The sequence below is a fragment of the Salvelinus fontinalis genome, chromosome 23, assembly GCF_029448725.1.
Source record: "Salvelinus fontinalis isolate EN_2023a chromosome 23, ASM2944872v1, whole genome shotgun sequence".
NCBI lineage: Eukaryota > Metazoa > Chordata > Actinopteri > Salmoniformes > Salmonidae > Salvelinus > Salvelinus fontinalis.
Genome location: NC_074687.1, coordinates 20,021,661 through 20,042,675, shown reverse-complemented (window position 1 = coordinate 20,042,675; position 21,015 = coordinate 20,021,661). Strand labels below are relative to the sequence as shown.

Here is a 21,015-nt window from a genome sequence, read left to right as displayed (position 1 = left end):
TTAATACACTTCCTAAATGTATGCACAGGGATTTGATAACCATTTATTTTACAAAAGAAATTACAATCAACTAAAATAGGCATTTACAAATAAAACACACTCGCACCACATTAAACTAAAAACTTCTCGAAACACAAACGTTCAACTGTGATTCAGCCTTAGCGTAAACAGTCCTTGGGCCTGTTGTCCATGACAACGTAACCGTCCTTGTCTTTGACTGAGGCGTCCGGTGGTGGTGTAGCGGGTCTCCTGTCTGCCATCTGTATAGACTGTCTTCAAAGTGCCATCTGGGTATTCCCTCCTTTCATAGTCTGCTGTGTGGACCTCCTTCTTGCCTGTGTTGAACCGGATCTCTTTACTGCCATCCCTGGAGAGGAGAACGTGAACATGAGGACAGTGGTGAAAAATACACGAGAGACGCACTTAAACAAAACACCTTGTAACCACTGACTTCACGATAGAGACAGATTGGGAACTCTTCATCAAGAGCTTTTACCTGACCAGATGCATGTCAGTGTAGAGAACGTGGATAGATAGGTGTGAGCTCCGTGGACTTACAGGTTAACTTGTATGATGGTCCCATCAGTGAGTGTACACTCCTCCGTCCCATCTGGATACAGGTTCTTAACTGTCTGGTCAGGGTACGTGATCTCCTTACGACCATCAGGGAAATGCTTCTCTACAAAAGGAAATGAGGACTTATACACGTTTCGGGTCAGAACAAAGTGGTGTAGAAGGAGGTAATTAAGTATAATAATGAAAATGTTTCCATTAAATCTCACCAGTCTGGTTGTTGGGGAACTGCAGAACCTCGATGCCGTCAGTAGTCTGGGCATCAGCATAGTAGTAGATCTGTAAGAGGACCACACACACACCGATCTGCGATTCATGTAAGTTTAATATCCCGATTAAGAAAGGTGTTGAGCTAATACACTAAGGCCAGGGAAGGGTCACTATCAGTAACCCACCACTCTCTGGTCGGCCATAATCTGCTTGACGTCCCTGTTGAAGAAGGTGACTTTGGCTGTCAGTCCGTCCGCTAACACCTCCTTCCTGGTACCATTGGGAAAGATGATGAGTCTCCCTCCACAGGCCAGCACCCTCTCCATCTTAGACAGGAACACATACATACAATGTAGAGCACTTTGAGCTCCTGGAAAAGCACTAGATAAATCCATGAATACAATCCAGAGTCATATACACAGTGCACAAAACATTAGGCACACCTGCTCCTTCCATGACAGACTGACCAGGTTTAAGCTATGTCAGGGCGGCAGGTAGCCTAATGGTTACAGCGTTGGGCCAGTAACCGAAAGGTTGCTGGATCGAATTCCCAAGCTGACAAGGTAAAAATCTGTCGTTCTGCCCCTGAACAAGGCAGTTAACCCACTGTTCCTAGGCCGTCATTGTAAATAACAATTTGTTCTTAAATGACTTGCCTAGTTAAATTTTAAAAAAGTAATATGTTAAATCCACTTCAATCAGTGTAGATAAAGGGGAGGAGACAGGTTAAACAATAATTTTTAAGCCTTGAGACATGGATTGTGTTTGTGTGCCATTCAGAGTGCGAGTGGGCAAGACAAGATTTGAACGGGGTTTCCCTTTTATCAATAATGGTCCACCAACCAAAGGACATCCAGCCAACTTGACAACTGTGGGAAGCATTGGAGTAAACATTAGCCAACATCCCTGTGGAACGCATTCGACACCTTGAGTCCATGCCCCGACAAATTGATTCTGTTCTGAGCGCAAAAGGGGGTGCAACTCAATATTAGGAAGGTGACTCAGTGTGCAGTATTTAGAAAGTCGGGCCACTGCGGTTTCTGTCTAAACGTTCCGAGACTCCACTTTCTCCTCCATAGCCTGTGATAATTGACACTTCCGCCTTGTGCTGTTTATTTCTGATAGGTTTTGAAAACTGATGATGTCCAGTGAAAGCAGATATGCAATTTGTTGACACCACAACACAGTACTGCCTTGGATACACATTATCCTGAATCCTAATAAATAAAAACACCTGTCAAATTAGCTGCTCTGTTTTGCTTGTTTACAGTCATTTCGGCGGCGCTCTCATTTTGTTACATCAACATTTTGAGAATAAAGGCGCTAACATGGCATCCGTTCTAAAACCTGGCCGAACTCTCTTAATATAATGTATGGCTCTGAGACAATACATGCTTTGGGTGACAAACTAAATTCAAAATTATTTTCACAGAATTCCTTCCCAATCCTTCTCATCCCCCCTCACCTTTCCATCAGGGTGAATGATGACATCCTGACTTAGCTCTTGCTGCTCATTGACCTCTGGACTCAGTCTGCAGACCTGGAGCCCTCTGTGGGTACATTCAAACACCACAGCAACACTCAACAACAATGGTAGTGTATACACAGAGATCCTATTAAAATTACTAATACAGTTATGTATTTTCTCTGGGTGTATAGCAGTGTGGAGCTATGCCATGGAGGTACTTTCATTAAATAATTAAAAGGGCTAGTGATTTATGTCAGATGAAGGCTGTGCGCGGTCTTAACTCACAGGGGATAGGTTGTATGAGTGGTCGTGGCTCTGTGGTGGGTGGTGACTTCTGGTCAAAGATGGTTGTTCGTCTGAGCTGTAACTGAGTGGGATCAGGTGCTGCGGCTGGTGTAGGGGCTGACCTCTTTAGGATGCCCCTGATACCGTCTGTTTAAGATAGACCACACAATGTAGAACAATACCTCCACATATGAATGAATAAATATGATTTATTTATTTAACTCCTAGTCTGTGGTAAGTATCATGATTAGTCCATATGTAGCTGCATTCCTTGTACCTTCAATAGCAGCACTGCCTCTAGAGGAGCTACTGCTCTGTGGTGGGCTGCTCCTCACTGTGTCAGGACTCTGAACACACACTGCATTAGTCCAACAGAGAATTTAACAACCTTTGTGGTGAATTCAGAACACAGAGAATAAAACAGGAAAATCACAAAATCGTGGTAGTAGTAAATCTGTAAACTCACTGCTGATTTGAGGCCCCTGGCTCCAAGAGCAATGTTGCTGTCAAATGGCCTGGGCCCCTCCCTCTCTCTCTCATTCTCCCGCCTGTCTTCCCCTCTGTCGCTGTCTGTCCCAGTCTTCCTCCAGGTGCTGAGGCGTAGTTTCTCCAGGGTGCGGACCTCGTCTCTCAAGGCACTGTTGTCTGAGCTCAGGGAGTCTATCTACTGTCGGAGACGGCTGTGTGTGGTGGACCAGCGGCTCGCTCTCCACTTCAGCTTCTTGTGTAGGGAACTCAGCTGCTGCCTCAGGGCCTGGGGGGGACGGGGGCAAGGACGTTGACGGATACAAGACCTGTCTGTGTGTGTGTGTCTGCGGCAGTTAGCCTAACGGTTAAGAGCGTTGGGCCAGTAAGCGAAAGGTTACTGGTTCGAATCCCCGGGCTGACTACGTGAAAAATCTGTTGATGTGCCCTTGAGCAAAGCAATTAACCCGAATTGCTCCTGTAAGTCTACTAAATGACTAAAACGTCTCACCTGGATCTCGTCGCGCTCCCTCTTGTCTGGTATGGCCCTGGCGGCGGCGGTGTGCTTCTCAAACACCTTGCGTTCCTTCTGCAGCTTCTTAGTCTCCTCCCTCTTGAACTCTTCAAATCTGGCCAGCTCCTCAGCCTTCTGCTGCTCAAACTCTGCCCTCTCCTTCCTGGAATAGAATACCCAATATTAATAATTTTAATATGGGGGTTATTAAATATAATTTTTGTAACAATGCCTTTGAATGAGGGGAAAACCGTCCCATTTCAGGTCAGACCAGATGGTTGTTACCTGAGATATTCCTGATTATTCTCGTTCTCCAGTCTCCTCTCCCTCAGCTGCCTGGACTGCTGCTGCTGGCCTGACCACCCACCCACACACCCCCACACAGAGTTTAATGCTGGTGCTACCAACTTTGGAAGGGAAAACAGTTGCTGTTGAGATGCTTCCCTGGGTTAAGAGTGTTTGCACCGTCTCTCTCACCTGGTTCGTTCTCAGACTTCCTAGGCTCTGGTGGAGGAGGGGCCTGGGTCTTGGGCTTCAGCGAGGGGAACAGCCTGGCCATAAGCTGGGAGGCGGGAGGAGGATCTGGCTCCTGGTTGGCTGCTGTGATAATTGACACCCTCTCCAGCTCGGCCCCTTTGGCCACAGCCACCTTTCTCTTCAGCGTCCTCTCTGGCGGTGAGACGTCGTTCCCTGTTATTGTGAGAGTGTGGCTGTTTCCTGTAGCAGTGCCTTTTGTTCTGATGGGGTCCTCAACGATTCTACCAGCCTCCTCCAGGTCATTCCAGGTGTCATCGTCATCAAACACCAACCGACCCTTGCGGTCCCCCTCTTCTCTGTTCTCCAATAGGGTGGAGTCATCAAGGTCACTCTCCCTGCCCCCTCTGCCTGGCCTGAGCCCCCCTCTCTGTCCTGATATGACCTCTTGTCGTATGGAGGGTTGGATGTGGGGAGCGTGTTTTCCCAGGGGTTGCTGGGAAATATAGTTTGGTACGGTGGTCGGGCTACTTTCTCCTGATCCCCGAATTCAGAGCTGCTGTGGAACGAGATACAGATTTCCTCATGTTGTTTGCGGTCACTCATTTCATCTTCCTCCTCAGTGGCTTTTCCTTTCTCCCTCATCACAACCTCCTTTGCCCTCACAGCAGATACTCCTGATGATTCAGAGGAGCTACTCCCTGTTCCTAGGCCACTTTTACTGGTGCCTCTGCTGTGAATACCTTTAGTTGGCGAGGGTTTGGGGGATTTGATTGGAGTGGAGGACAGGCTTAGCGGGTGGCGCCCCCAGCTGCCATGGAGGGGGTGTTGCTGGTCCAGCTGCAGCACCTGTAGGTTTACATTTACTAAGCAATTGTGTAGCATTTATTTGTGAAACATACAAAAAATGTTAATGCCATACATGATAAAAAGACAGGTATAAAAGCATTACAAACCTTCATGACGAAGGATGAGTTGGAGGAGAAAGAGAGCTCCTCGGCTGCCTGCTCCAGCAGCTCAAACTCTCCCAGCTCCACACACTCCTTGTGACGGTCACAGTCCCAGCGCTGCAGCTTCTCCTGAAACGACAGCTCAAAGGAATACTCTGAAACAACACCTGGTTTTCCCTCTGCTGCTCCATCTAGTCTCAATGGACGACTTCCATTCCTCTGCAGGGCCCCAGTCCTCTCCTCAAGCCCAAGCTGTTTAATTGCAGCTGCAGGAGTTCTACTCACAGGCTGAGAAGTCCCACCCACCTTGTTACTAATCACATCCCTAGGTCTCAGAAGGTCAGGTGTCGCCATGTTCTGTCTGTGGTGACTGCTCAGGACTCCGGGTCTCACTGCCTCTGGCTGCGCTGCCTTGCTGTCTGGACTGCCACTGTCCAGGGGGGGTGAGCAGGGATCTCTGGGTCTATTCACCTTGAGCACAGCAGTCTTGCGCTGTATGGGAGGCCACTGACTGACCCTCTGGGTGGGCTTGGGTTCTGAGGTCCCCTGGGGTTTGGGATCTTTTTGGGGTCTCTGTCTGTTGGGTAATGGGGCTTGCTTCTATTGGTGAATCTGGAGAGGCCCTCCCCTCGCCTCAGGAAGACCTTTTTGGGAATGGCACCCTCAACTGCCTCTGGGCTCTTTTGGGATGGAGAGAAGAGCTTAGCATTAGCAATGTTGCATGCCCCCCAAAAAAGGGAATGGTACTGTAGCTCCAAAGACCACCATAAATCAACCTCAAACTTGTCACTTGTGTGAGCTCTACAGCCCATATTTAGTGTAGTGTAGTGATGATAGATTTAGTCTCTGACCTGCTGCTGCTGGGTGGTCTTCAGTCTCTGCTCCTCCAGTCTCAGCTCTTCCTCCAGGAGCTCCTCAAACGTCTGCTTCTGCCCCTCTATTCCTTGTTTAATGGGTCTTTAATGAGTAGACCATAAACACACAGCTAAATCGCTTCTTTGTAGTCTGTACTGTCAGTCGACAGAGAATAGTGAAATAAAAGATGTTAAGACATTTTCATCTCAAATATTAAATTAAACATTTACCTGTCCTGTGAGTCTAGTTCACTGTCATCTCCTCTGTATGCTTTGCATTCTTCAGTCATAGAGGGAGCAGAATGGGGGGATAACATGACTGCTTCCATCTCCTCATTATCATGATTATGATCAGCATTCCCACTCAGCTGATGTTTGTGTGGACTGCTCCATGCTTCTGTCCCTGTTTGAGTTACAGAGTTTGAGTCAATGCTCATGTAAAAAGCACTTTTAAATGCTTTTAAGCACCTTGGCACATTTTACATTGAAGTCATTTAGCAGACGCTCTTATCCAGAGCTACTTACAGTTAGTGCCTCCCTCTTAAGGTATCTAGGTGAGACAACCACATATCACAGTCATGGTAAGTACATTTCCCCCCCAGTAAGCACTTTTCCAAACCAGTGTTTGGTCCTGATCTTCTCCCTCCTGCTCCTGGCCCCTTGGAGGCTGTTGGATGGTAGACCCCTGTCTCCAAAGCTGGGAAGATGCAGGCCCTTGTGGGGGGCCTATAGGAAAGCTCTGGGCTGTTGGGCAACTTTGAGAGAGGGGGGCGTCCCCCAATAGAGTGCCCTCTCTCCAGTCTGCTCCCGTCAACCTGGAGGTCTCTATGTAATCTGTGGGAAACCACAGTCTTGTCTAAATCAGGGGTGTCAAACTCTAACTAGTGCTTCCTGCTCCATCCAGATTGCTGAGTATTACCACCGGAATAACACAACAATGACATGGCAATAACACAGCAAAACACAGTGTGAGCGTGTTTTCAGTACCTGCTCCATCCTGTTGAGCCACATGCACCATGCCCAGTAGCCTCTGTTGCTCCTCCTGGAGATGGACCAGCTCCTCCAGCTGGTGGGCTTTCAGTTGCTCCTGCATGTGCTGCTGCCACTGCCTCAGCTGAAACACAGCACATTACACTACCAATAAGCACTGCTTCCAAATACAGCACACAACATCACTAATCAGTGCCTCAATTACAACAAAGCATAGGCGCTATGGGCTGCAGTGCTTATGTTCCTGTTGTACAACACTAGACAGGCCTACCTACCTGGAAGTGACAAGCCATTCCAAACAGTTCTCAAATATTTTATGAAGCCATTCAATAATGTTTTTTTCTTACCTGTTCAAGTTTGAGTATCAGGGGTAGGTCCTGAGACTGCTTTACCAACTTCTCCATCTCTCCATGTAACGTCAACCCTTGAGACGCCGCTGCCTGCAGTCCAGCAAACTGTCTTTCAGACAAAGGCCTATCCCCAGGTCGATGGCTCTGTTTGTTCAATTCTGTCCCAGACTCAGCATCATGGACGAGGGAATTTACACTGAGGCAAAGGAATAGATTAGCGAAGGAATCGTCCACGTCCCGGGATCCCCAGACAGAGCTATATCGAAGAGACTCAGCCAGGTCTAGGGAGTGGTTCAGGATAACCACGGCACGAGAGATGTTTGGCATCCATCGGGCGAGGAAGTTTGTTTGGCACTGCTGAGCCTGTAACCCAGCTGGAGATGACATGAAAGTACTCTCCAGACAGGGCTAAACCGAGAGTAAATCAGAGTTCAGAGACAGGTCAATAATAAGAAGGCGTGCCTCATTCAGAATACACGATCAAGTGGCTAGCTACCTAATATAACTAGTTATGAATGTCACAGTGTAGTTAGGCTTTAGTTACGGCAACAACAAAAAAGACAGTTTAAAAGGACTGTTAGCAACAGCTTACTACCTACAGTTTGCCCACTGTGCATTTTACACTAGTTGCAAGAAGTTGTAGATCCCTGAATCGTAAAGTACCTGTAACTACCTTATAATATGACATATTGCGTGCTAAATGACAGATATGTTTTATAATGTTGGAAACAACAGCTTAGTTAGCAGTCTAATGTTAACGTTCATAACGTTAGTACCTGCCACTCCATTGACAATGGCTTGGTTTGACTAGCAAACTAGCTAGCAAGCTTGCAACAAAATCTTACCATGGCAGGCAAGAAAGACAACATTTGTGCTTCAATTATATAACGATGGATACATAGCGAACTTACTTGTTTACATGTGACAAGTACAAGTATTCAGGGTATTTTCGTTGTGAAGACAACGAATGGGAATTTCGAGATTTCGAAGTGTTCCGCCACACCGAAACAAAGCCCGCGAGAGAGAAAAAAATGGGTCGCATTGCAATCTGGGTAATGTAGTAATTAACGTTAAATAATTGACTCGGAAGTGATTTTCAAACACAATTCCCATTGGTCAATTGAACGTTTCAAGAAGTTCAAACGTTTGGACGAATTTGACTTTTCTTGATAATGGAGATTGTACTATGCAATACCCACGGTAAATGTATTTATTTTTGCATTGACATAGTCAAAGTGTTGCATTATCATAATGACTATATTGTTATTCGTGCCTGCTGAAACGAGATGCTTTTCTGAAACGTATGCTAGCTTGCTATTGTAGCCATCTAACGTTAGCAGGTTAGGGGTGATAACGTTAGTAAGGCAAGGACGTGTTTTACTGAATATGAACTCATGTTTTGATCTATTTGACTTGTATTTACACTAACCAGGCAGCACATGCATGTTGAAGACGGGAGTGAAAGAAGGGCCAAATAAGGGTAAAAGCTTCTACTTGTGCGGGGAGCGTCAACAGGGGTCTCCCTGTGATTTCACCAAAGTGGCAGGGTAGGTGGTCTCTCATGTCAGTTCATTGATGCATGTTTCTCTTTTCATGAAGAGCACTAGCTCTATCCTAACTGATATCTGATCGTGGCATTCTCAAAAGCGTGCAGGACTTATGCAATAGTCATTTACTGATATGACTGATCTGTTTTATGGCTTTCATTAGTATCCCGGCATCACACTGCCTGCTTCATGAGGATTCTATGGTGGAACTCCAGACTCTCATCCGCAGTCAGCAGCAGCAGGGCTATAGGTCTGTGTGCATGTGTGTGGATGCTTCCTCTAACTCTAGCTATGATCTATGGTTTGTGTTCAGGTGCATTATCATACCGTGTCTCTCTCTTTTCTCTTCTCAGGTTGTACTACCGGTGTGTTTTGGGGAAGAATGCAGGTCAGAGGTGGTGTGGCAATGTTCCCTGGACAGCGGTAAGCACCTCTAACTACTGGTAATGATGAACATACAGTATACATTGCCTAATTCATAGCCTATTACTGTCATGGCAAGCACTCGTTGAATGTGTTTCAAAATGACTGACTAGTGCTCCATCCCTGCAGCCAAAGGCAGAGAAACGCAGCCCACTGTCTGATAGACAGCTGCAGCCCTCCAGCCTGCCCCCAGAGAGAAATCCATTCAAGGCCCCAGGCAAGACTGACCAGACGTCAGAGTGGAGGAGACTCCAAGATGGGGGGAGACTGGAGGACGAGGGCAAAGGAAAGAATGAGAAAGGTGGAGAGAAGGAGAGGCTTCACAAGAGTGTAGGTAAAGAAAGCGAACATGGTCGAGGTATGGGGAAGGAGGAGGAGGAGGAGGAGAGGGCGATGTCAAGTCCCTCGGAGTCTTGGAGAGACAAACAGCTTCCAGCAAGGATGAAGATAAAGAAGGGAGTATCAGGCGAGGAGAATAAGGAAAGTTCTGAAACATCACCTGAGGAAAAGGAAAAGACTGCCAAGGAGACGAAAGACAAAAACAAGAACTCAAACAAAGACAGCCAGAGAGAGGCTGAGAAAAGCAACAACTCTAGCCCGAAATCTCAGGATACAGAGGACCCACACAAAGCCTCAAAGGGTCGTCATGGATACTCCCCACGAGAGCCACCAACCAATAGCCTTAAGGAGTCTGGAAAGCATGCTGGGAAAAAGCAAAGCACAGATAGGAAGAAGAGCAACCCCTCCGACCCAAATGGGACTACCTCTAAAGACGCACAAGCACCTAAGAGCACAGAGAAGAACAAAGCCCCAATCCCACAATCCGATAAACCAGCGCAACGACTTTCCACTCCAATAACTGAACAGGATAAGGAGGCAGAGAAAAGGACTGCTTCATCATCACAGCAGAACCAGGACAAGTCGCATCGTGGGAACCAATTTGGAGAGTGGCATTGTGATGATGATGATGTCCAGTTTGTGTCAGTTCAGCCAGGTACACAGACGACGACTCTAGTACCAGTGCCCCTGGTCCAGAAAGCCCTGACATCCTTCCCAGGGTTCCAGCCTGCCTCTCAGGTCAAAGGTCAGAGGGAGGACCCCAGGGCCCTGCACAGCCAGCTCACCGCTCAGCTCAAACAGAAGAAGGTGAGGGACACCCCTGTGTGTGTGTGTCAGAATGTACACTGAAATAAATAGTTCATATTTAACTGTCCTTCCCTTTCTCAGGCCACTCTGTCGGTGGTGAATATGTCTGCTCTGCCCGATAAAGGGGAGAGGTTGAAGAGTCAGGTCAAAGACCTGGAGGAGGCTCTGGAGTCTCTCTGCCTCACCACTTCCACTGAGCCAGGTAAGACCCTAGCAGGATACTGGACTGTTTGGCTAACCACAACATTGCCTACTGTATTGTCATTGTAGGTACTTCAAGCACAAACTCAATTTAATGTTCTGTTTTTAGAGCCTCAGGGTGACGAAGGTAATGCCAAGCCGAAGCCCACTCCCAGCCAGTACAACCCATTTAGCTGCCCGGGAGGCACCGTCCTACTGCCCATTGCTCCTGCCCCCCTCCAGTACCAGGCCTCCACCAGCTCAATGGGGCTGCAGCTCAGCCAGGGATACACTCAGATGTATGGAGGTATGGAACAGGGCTACACACACACTTGATATTCTTGTAACCTGCTCTAGTCAGATATAGTCATTTCTCCGTGATCACCGTCAGCAAATCTTCTGTCTTTCCCTGATTGTCCAGTGAACCCCCAGAGCCAAGCATTCTATGGAGGCAGGATGACAGACAACCGTCTGCTAGCGGTGAAGAACGCCACCTCTGAGGCCATTGACCACCTCCACAGCTCCCTGGAGTCCTGCCCCGACCCCGACGATGAGGTTACGGACCCGAAAGGCATCAAGGCAAGACCTCCTTGTACACTACTCAATGCCTCAACCCTTCTAAACCTCATATTGTACACACTGTTGTCTATGAGTATGGTACCCTAATCTACTGTGGTGTTGTGGTCGTTCTCATTGGTCAGGTGCCTCTACTGGCCCATCAGAGACGAGCCCTTGCCTGGCTGCTGTGGAGAGAGACCCAGAAACCCTGTGGAGGAATCCTGGGTAAGGTCAACCAGCCTGTCTGTGTAGTTGCTTTGATTGCAGCAGCCCCAGGGGTTTTGTAAGGAGTTGAATGGCCAGAGTATTTCAAAAACCTTCAGAAAATGCATTAACAACATTTCCCCCCTAATCCTTAGCTGATGACATGGGCTTGGGGAAAACCCTCACCATGATCGCTCTCATTCTGGCCCAGAAGAAGAAGCAAAAGGAGGAGGAGGAGCAAGACACTAAATTGGAAGGCTGGATCTCCAAAAATGGTAATATCAAATGGCAACTTCTCATGTAAATATTAACTTGTATTATGATATATTTGGTAATGTATGTGAACAATGTGTATATATAATGTATTTAGTAACTTGTGTATGATATATTTGTTATACCCTGTATTGTGTTGCAGACTCTAGCCTGGTAGTGTCTCAGGGCACTTTGATCATCTGCCCTGCCTCTTTGGTTCATCACTGGAAGAAGGAGATTGAGAGACACGTCAAGAGCAGCCGACTCAGTATCTACCTGTACCACGGGCCTAACCGCCAGAAGAACGCCAAAGTGTAAGACACACACACACACCTGAGTCATCTGTTTCCCTGAGTTTAACGCACTTGTGTCACCTGAAAGACTGTCAAGTGTACAGGTTGCTTTTGACACACGTTTTATTTGTTTTCTATCTCCCGCTCTCTGATAGGCTGGCTGAGCATGATGTGGTGGTGACCACCTACAGCCTTGTCTCCAAGGAGATCCCAGTCCAGAAGGAGGACGCAGAGAAACCTAGCAAGGACTCTGAGGATGTGGTAAGAATAAACACACAGAGATAAACAGTGTGTAATGTATTGATGGTGCTAATGATACTACGACGTTGTCCCCTCGCTCCCTTTCCCCAGCCATCAGCCCTCCCTCTGCTGCGGGTGGCCTGGGCGCGCATTGTGCTGGACGAGGCCCACAACATCAAGAATCCCAAGGTGCAGACCTCCTTGGCTGTGTGTAAGCTGAGGGCCAAGGCCAGGTGGGCTGTTACCGGGACCCCCATCCAGAACAACCTACTGGATATGTACGCCCTGCTCAAGTAAGTCCATCAATATCTTACTCTACCCTTATATTACACATCATACCACATGTCCAGTAACAATACACCCCCTCCACAGAATCCTCTGGTAAAGTCTCTGCCTGTGTTTGTCAGGTTTCTGCGCTGCGCCCCATTTGATGAGTTCAAGCTTTGGAAAACCCAGGTAGACAACGGCTCTAAGAGAGGAGGAGAGAGACTTAACATTCTGACCAGAACTCTGCTGCTCCGACGCACCAAAGACCAGATGGACTCTACCGGAAAACCTCTGGTACATGACACACAGACGCACACACATTATCATATGTGGATTATGAGCTGACTTGATTTCCATCTTCATTTTCCAGGTGAATCTGCCAGATCGGACCTGTGAGGTTCATCGCCTGAAGCTTTCTGAAGAGGAGCAGTCTGTTTACGATGTGGTGTTTGCACAGTCCAGGTAACAACTATGTCTGATTGGTATCTGAAACTTCTCTCTCTGGGTCTACGGCTTATGACACCTGGATGACCGATTCTTTAAACTTTTTCTCCTAGGTCCACTCTGCAGAACTATCTGAAGAGACATGAGGGAGACAATGGTAAAAAGGGAGACAACTCCAATCCCTTCGACAAGGGTAAGGGAGGTAAACTTTCTGTTAAAAAATAATAATAATCTGTTTGAGTTCATGGGTCTTTTTCTCCAAAGGCATGTGAATTTGCACAGGATACCAATGTGAGACCTTAGTGTGTGTGTGTCCCCCCCCCAGTTGCTCGTGAGTTTGGAGTGTCCCAGGCGGACTCTGTATCCTCCTCCCAGCAGACCCAGGGCCCCACCAGCACTGTTCACATCCTGTCTCTATTGCTCCGACTCAGACAGAGCTGCTGCCATCCGTCTCTGTTGAAGAAGGTACAAACACACTTCTACTTTTCTTTCTTATTCTTCTTTACAATGAGGGCCTACCCGAGCCAAACCCTAACCCGAACGATGCTGGGCCAATTGTGCGCCGCCCTATGGGAATACCAATCACGGCCGGTTGTGATACAGCCTGGAATCGAACCGGGGGCCTCTAGCACTGAGATGCAGTGCCTTAGACCGCTGCACCAATTTGGGAGCCAGACCTGTGGAGAGGGCCTGACCTGCGCTGCTCTCTTTTCTTTTTTTATCTCTGGGGTCTATGGAACAGGCATCTGTTTTGTTTTTACCTGCTGCTCTTCTCTGTGTGTCTTGCTCCACAGACTCTTGAGTAAGTTTGGTCTGTCTTTACCTGGCGTTCTCTTTGTGTGTCTTCTTCAAAGACCCTGGATCCGTCTGAGCTGCAGGGGGATGGGATCTCTCTCTCCCTTGAGGAGCAGCTCAATGCCCTGTGCCTCTCCTCCGAGCCCTCGGGCCCCGACCTCAAAGCCACCGTGTCCCTCAATGGGAGCCGATTCGCCTCCGATCTCTTCGAGGACACCCACGAGAGCACCAAGGTGACGTCAACTGCCCCCATGTATACTAAAATGTTTCTGTTTTTATGGCTATCCGGTGCATCTATATACTCTACTACCTGCTTGATTCTCTTAATGTTTTTTGTTGTTTCAGATCGCTGCCATTCTCACAGAGCTGAAGGAGATCAGGCAGCAGAGTGAGGCTCAGAAAAGGTAATTCCACACTCCTAAATGTAGCCCATTCAGACTACAAATGTTTGGTGTCATCTGGATGATGTAGTCCTGGCAGACAGATATAGAGGAGTTTGATAGACAACTAAAGTCCATGACAAATAAAGGATTATTGTTAATAGAAAATGTTTCCCTCATGGTAGGGTGGGGTATGCAAAATGGGTCAACTTTGAGCACCTCTATCTCCTGAATGTTTTGGCATTTGGGTTCAAAAAATCACTTTGACCACTTCTACCATGGGCAAACATGTCTGGAAGGCTTTGTTCAAATCTAAAGGGATGCAGTCAGAAAGTGATTGAATGCATGTGTCATTATGTTGCAGTTTGATTGTACAGTAATCATATATGATAATCATCCATTGTCTGTCTGTCAGTGTGATAGTGTCCCAGTGGACCAGCATGCTTCACATCGTGGCCGTTCACCTGAGGAGAATGGGCCTGAGCTTTGCTGTCATCGACGGCACTGTCAACCCCAAACGCCGCATGGACCTGGTCGAAGAATTCAACACCAACCCTAAAGGACCACAGGTATCGTATGGACAACCGTGACCATAAAATCGTGATATGCTCTACCTACTTTCAGCTTTAGATACAGTGTAGTTGGTAGAGTTTAGACAAGGCGTTTTATGTTTCTAGGTGATGCTTGTGTCGCTGTGTGCTGGAGGAGTGGGCATTAACCTTATTGGAGGGAATCACCTCTTCCTCATGGACATGCACTGGTGAGACCCACAACACACACCCATCCACCACTACCATCTGAGTGTTCTTTATTGATTTATATTGTGGTTCTGACAGGAACCCAGCTCTAGAGGACCAGGCCTGTGACCGCATCTACAGAGTGGGTCAGCACCGAGACGTCACCATCCACAGGTAAGAAAGAGCATGCTCAGGTGCAGAGATACTGTAGGAAAATATCAGACATTTTGAGGTTGTGCCCTGTTGGATAAAAACATTGTATAAATCTGATTGCTGATGTGAGTGCTTACACAGAGCATGTGTGTCCCTATCCCTGCAGGTTTGTGTGTGAGGGCACAGTGGAGGATAAGATCTCCATTCTGCAGGAGAAGAAGAAGGATCTCGCACAGAAGGTGCTGTCAGGGACTGGAGCCTCCTTCACCAAGCTCTCCCTGGCTGACCTCAGGGTCATCTTTGGGGTGTGACGACCAGGAAGTAAGGGTGGTGGGGGCAGCCAGACTGAGGACCAGGTAGTAGCGGGGCCAGCCATACTTAAACAACTATGTTTGCTAGATTTATGTTGTGTATGAATCTGGTTGATAACCCCCTTTGCTCTTGTTGGTTACTGAGCACTACAGTACATATTGGCACATAGTGTGGCTAATGTGGTTGGCACTACTTTTCTGTTATGCGCTTTGCTGCTACTTTTCTCCATATGGTCTTCTGGCAGGTTGCAGAGCCTCAGGCCTACTAGCTGTGTACTGTTGTGTATATCCAGCACTGTTTCACATGCTGTATTCCATGTGTTACGACAACGACCTTGAGTTTCTCCTGGTCAGGTCACATGGTCTTTCCATTGAATACATTAAGTGTAATTTATAAGACTGACTTATCTCTGCTGGATTATGTTATTTCTAATCCTAATTAATTTTACCTCTTATGCTGTGTAAACTCTTAGTGTCTGATTATTAGGACTTCCTCAAGGCTGTTGGATGTTTTTTAATAAAATATTATTTATTACAGTTGATCAAACTGCTTATTCTGAGAATGAAAAGTTGCATGAATTCCTTAACAATCACTGCAATGGGTGAAAATGTTTAGATTAATAACGAATTATACATAGAGTTGATGTTTAACAGAAAGCATCCTAAATAATCCACCAGGTTCTTCATAAGTGGCTAAGAGAATCATTTAGTGTCAAATAGCAGATAATGATCCATCTGACCGTTGATAACCCAGTATTGTTATGAGTAATAAAGACAATACAATCAGTAATCATACAAATGTACAGCCAGATGTACACTGCTCAAAAAAATAAAGGGAACACTTAAACAACACAATGTAACTTCAAGTGAATCACACTTCTGTGAAATCAAACTGTCCACTTAGGAAGCAACACTGATTGACAATAAATTTCACATGCTGTTGTGCAAATGGAATAGAAAAAAGGTGGAAATTATAGGCAATTAGCAAGACACCCCCAAAAAAGGAATGTTCTGCAGGTGGTGACCACAGACCACTTCTCAGTTCCTATGCTTCCTGGCTGTGTCTTGATACACATGGGAAACGTTTGAGTGTGAAAAACCCAGCAGTGTTGCAGTTGACACTAACCAGTGCACCTGGCACCTACTACCATACCCTGTTCAAAAGCACTTACATGTTTTGTCTTGCCCATTCACCATCTGAATTGCACAGATACAAAATACAAGTCTCAAGGCTTAAAAATCCTTCTTTAACCTACTCCTCCCCTTCATCTACACTGATTGAAGTGGATTTAACAAGTGACATCAATAAGGGATCATAGCTTTCACCTGGATTCACTTGGTCAGTCTATGTCATGGAAAGAGCAGGTGTTCTTAATCTTTTGTATACATGTGTATTAAAGTAGTCAAAAGTTTACAATTTTCCTATTCCTAGCACACAATGACTAAATCAAGCTTGTGGCTCTATGAAACTGTTAGGATGCATTTGCGGTTTGTTTCGGTTGTGTTTCAGATTATTTACCATTCATTTCTATTGGGCACAATAATGTATTGTGTAATTTTTATTGTAAATAATAGAATATGTTTCTGAATACTGCTACATTAATGTGGATACTACCATGATTACGGATAATAATGAATGAATCGTGAATAATGATGAGTGAAAAAGTTAGAAGCACAAATTGGCCTGTGATGGTCATGAAATGTTGTCAGCCTGTGATTGTCAAGCAAATAACTGCCGGTCCCATTGTAATTTACTGTTAATTAACAAACACGTTTAGCATCTCCTGGCTTCCATGCATAACCTACAAGCCACTGATGCAGAACTTTGAAACATCTACATTTTAAAAAGTCTCAAATAATTTTAATATAACCTACACCATCACAATAAATCCATTATTTATTTTAGACAGGTCTAAATAAACATGATATGAAGAAAATGTAGTCTATTTCAAAAGAACAGAATAGCATACTCTGAGTTGTCCTTATGTTAGGCCCTGATCTGGCTATGCCATATGGTTGTTGGCTACACTAGTTAATTTAGCAGACAAGATTTGCTTAGAATTCTGTGGCATTATATTTTATAGGATGAAAAATAGAATTTAACATAGCTGAATAAAATAGAAAGGATATTTTCTGGGAGTGTGCACACATGCAGCTATTCTGTGTTGAGCAGTTAGCAAAGAAACAGGTCCTCCTATACACTTCATTTAGAGTTATTTATGCAACTTTAGTTGTGATAAACATTGGCTGCATGATGCGACGCTAATGATGATTTGAAAAAAGTCCCATGAAAGATCATGAGCTCTGCTTTGTTTCTTAAGCAGGTCTCTCATTCACAATTTGACAAGCACTTGATAATATTCTCACCAGGCCTCAAATTTACCCAGTGGCATCCCCCTTATGTGGCCATAATAAAATCCATGCCTTTTGTGGCCAAAGTGACTGTTCTGCCCTTGGGCTGAATATAATAATTCCTTTCTCCTGGCTGCCAATTGCCATGCTCCAAAGCACCTCTCACTCACATGGCTCTCTCAGATATCTCAATTCTTATTAGCCAATGCCCATCACATGATCAGGTCCTTTTCACAGGCATCTCCGATTTAGGCTACAAGTGAACAAGACACATCGGGGACCCAACTGCACGAGTCCTTAAAGAATTCCAAGGTTCATATTGAAGATGTTTGAAGAACTCCCCACATGTACATTTCCTCAGCCAACAAGATGAGTAGGCCTAACGAACAGCAAACACACTAACCTATGTCAATCTACTATCCCGAATAGTACATGTCAATCTACTATCCCGAATAGTACAACAGTTGACATATTCTATTGGTCAATGTGTCCTGTGACAGATATAAATATTCCTAATATACTCTGGGATAGTTGAGAAATAAATATTCCAAACACACTCAAACAGTTGTGGGATGTGATAGAAACCAAATTAATACAAGACTAGCATCAACAACAACAAAAAACTGCAACAGATCAGCACGCTTAGCTTAAAATGTTGATAAACTATTAGGCTATTTCTTCATATTATAAGCACAGCAATGTGCACAAGGCAGTAAGCTATTAGCACGAATGTTCCAAAATGCAATCAATTAACGGGAACACACCATTCTCAAAAGGCTCTACACCCCGGTTGTAAAGCGGATGTGCTTAATTTTAAGAAGTTATTTGGCCACTTTATTTGTGATACAAACCTTATTTTAATATACAACTATGTGCTATGCTACATGAGGTGTGTGACTATGATTTTAAAAGTTGCAAAACAAAGGCATGCGCTGTTTCTTGCCTTACTGCACAGGCCGGGCATTATTGACCAGTGATAATACATCATTCACAAGTGAAAGGCTACATGCTGACCAGACCGGACAAGTCCGTGTGCGAGCGTCGCAAAATAAATGTAGAAATCCATGTTATTCAATTATTGCGCGCGCCACCAAGCGTCTGCGATGCCAAGGGCTAATAGAACTCCTTTCTATGTCCTCATTGGTTTATAGAAGCAGGTACTCACGTGCCATCTTATTGGTTATACCCACGTGGGTGATTGAAAGACTAAATGTTTTGCGGTTGTCTGGTAAAAGTGTAGATGCCAATCACCATATAAATTCAAAGATGGAAAAAGCCTGGAAGGAGGAGAGGTGACTAGAAACGATTCGGTTGGCCGTTTTATGTGTGGATTAATTGTCGGAGTAGAGGTCCTTGTGCATTTCAGGTAAAATAACAACTCAATGTTTATATCCCAGGACAAATTAGCTAGCAACAGCAAGCTAAATAGGACAAATTAGCTAGCAAGTGCAAGCTAACTAGCTAAATTGCCATACATGTTTAACGCTTTCGACCTGTCCCCAAATTAATGTCATTGGTTCAGAGTTTGTTTTGTAATAAATACCATTTAAAATAACACAAGCATATTGCTATTACATTGTTATAACTAACTTCATTTTAAGCAGGGTTTCTCACAAACTTATAAACAGATACAGAGACCCACAGACACACCCAAGGACAGAGGGCTGACGTAAACCTTTCATAAACACTGATAAGAAAAGGGTGCTTGGGCCCGCATTTCACGAGATAATAAGACACACACACACATACCCAAGGACAGAGGGCTGACTACGCACACACAAAATCTCCTGTTTAGCTGAACATTTTGATAACAAAGAACTTTTGCTATAAGACTCAGAAGGATGACGCCCAGCTCATCAGGACCAATCTGTGAAGACAACAACCTGTCCAGAACCAACCAAAGGACCAGAACTTCCAGACTCAACCTACTTTCTGTGCTGTATAAAATGTCTATGCATTCTGTTATCTGGGCTTTTTTCTGGAGGTTCTCTATGAGCCGAAGGAACGAGACCTTATACGCTTGTACCAGATATCTTTACTCATAATTAAACTGTCGCTTGTCATACAATTTACCACCTTGTCTGAATCGATCCTTGACCGGCTCGCCCTTCTCCATATCCAATTATCAACAGTTTTGATATTTTAACATGCGTGTCGTGATCGCTTTTGGTGTAGGGGGACAAAATATATTATGCATGATAGCGCATGCGCGCAGCCGGTTTGGGTTCCATAAAAATATTGTCACCCATCAGACTATTCTTAATTTTTATTTTGTCATTGCATATAGGCCTACTCAGACCTGATGCCAGAACGAATCAGTTGGATGAGCATTTGATTTACATAGGTGGGGCCGTTTCTTTCACAAGACATCCTATGTGTTCACGCGCTTGCACGCATTTAGGCGGCTCATGAGTTTCAAGTTAGGGGAAGTTTACAATTTATCCTGCTATTTCTACCGATATTTATATGCACATTTTTCGTGGAAGCTTAATTTAAATAATAACGTTTTCGTTTCTCTAAATCATTGTCCTGTGGTAATCATAAAAATCTGAAGTAAAAATCAAATATAAAAGTTATAATTAAACTATGGCAGAACACTAGCCCCTCAGTGTCTTGCAAGGAGCAGGTTTCGAACCCTTGGCCTTCTAGCCCGAAGTTCAGCGCGCTATCGACTGTGCCGTAAAAGCATGCTCAAGCGACAGAGTTGATATCCGCGTTTATAAACCCTGGGTCGTTACAAACATTTCAAATTATACTCAAGACACATTATCTTCAAACATATTTTAGACACTTTTCACTGACTGCTGCCACTCAATCAGCGAGACCTAAACAAAATAAAAAGAAGCTAATGATCCTCTGCGGCTAAGTCATACTCCCTGGTCATGTATTCTGAAATATTTTATTTAGACAGGAACATCAATTTACTTTATGGCAATCCACCAGCATCCTAGCAGTTCACTGCGTTTCAAACTCATAAGACACCCTCCTCCACGTACCCTCGCTTTATGCCCTTGGGGGAATCCCCGCGGCCATTTTTTGTCGTCTGTCCAAATGATTAGCCAAGCAAGGGAAGTCGGCAACGTAAGGACCTCAGCCCTGGTTTTTGATCGAGTTTGCGAGAGTACAATTATGTTAACTCCGGGTCCTGAAAATCCCCAGAAAGTGTGCTACATGACGGCTCAAACACGTATCATAAAATGTATTATGCTTTTGTTTGGTTAACTTTAAGAAACGTTAGCTTGCACATAAAAATTTCCCTTACATCACTCTTATACTTTGTACATTTCGATTTACCTGATATAGTCGGATGGCTAACATTCGATGTCTGTGGATTCATTGTCTTCTAGCCAAGCTATGAAATGCAATCATAATTGACTGTAGCACATATAAAACACACGCAACAGCTACCAGTTGTTCCATGAAGAATGAATGACACATTTTCGGGTAAGAGCGTCCATTTCAAATTCATTCATTCTTCAACTCGTCAGTGGTCATGATACTTCACCAGAGGAGTCCACTAAATGTGAGGGTTTAGTGGAGAGGGTGTGTCTTACGTGTTTGGAATGCAGGCATTCCTTAACAATTCGTAAGAAGTTGAAA

General features: G+C 45.2%; 1 protein-coding gene and 1 pseudogene across 2 annotated transcripts; one reads left to right on the top strand and one right to left on the bottom strand.

Moving 5' to 3' along the window:
• Positions 1–29: 29 nt before the first annotated feature.
• LOC129820992 (centromere protein J-like) lies at positions 30–8,150 on the bottom strand (annotated as a pseudogene).
• A 93-nt stretch (positions 8,151–8,243) lies between these two features.
• ttf2 (transcription termination factor, RNA polymerase II) lies at positions 8,244–15,600 on the top strand. Of its 2 annotated transcripts, none has more exons than XM_055878183.1 (23): positions 8,244–8,333; positions 8,566–8,680; positions 8,844–8,930; positions 9,034–9,103; positions 9,233–10,249; positions 10,331–10,451; positions 10,560–10,736; positions 10,851–11,008; positions 11,131–11,212; positions 11,347–11,466; positions 11,607–11,757; positions 11,892–11,997; positions 12,088–12,269; positions 12,384–12,537; positions 12,614–12,705; positions 12,801–12,880; positions 13,013–13,152; positions 13,542–13,715; positions 13,828–13,886; positions 14,278–14,431; positions 14,540–14,622; positions 14,699–14,773; positions 14,919–15,600. In XM_055878183.1, exons 1-23 carry the CDS (start codon positions 8,306–8,308, stop codon positions 15,061–15,063), a joined length of 3,570 nt encoding a protein of 1,189 aa, XP_055734158.1. In that variant the 5' UTR covers positions 8,244–8,305; the 3' UTR covers positions 15,064–15,600. The 2 variants fall into 2 exon arrangements, with proteins under 2 accessions (XP_055734158.1, XP_055734157.1); XM_055878182.1 differs by having other exon boundaries at positions 12,801–12,889.
• The last annotated feature ends 5,415 nt before the right edge of the window (positions 15,601–21,015 follow it).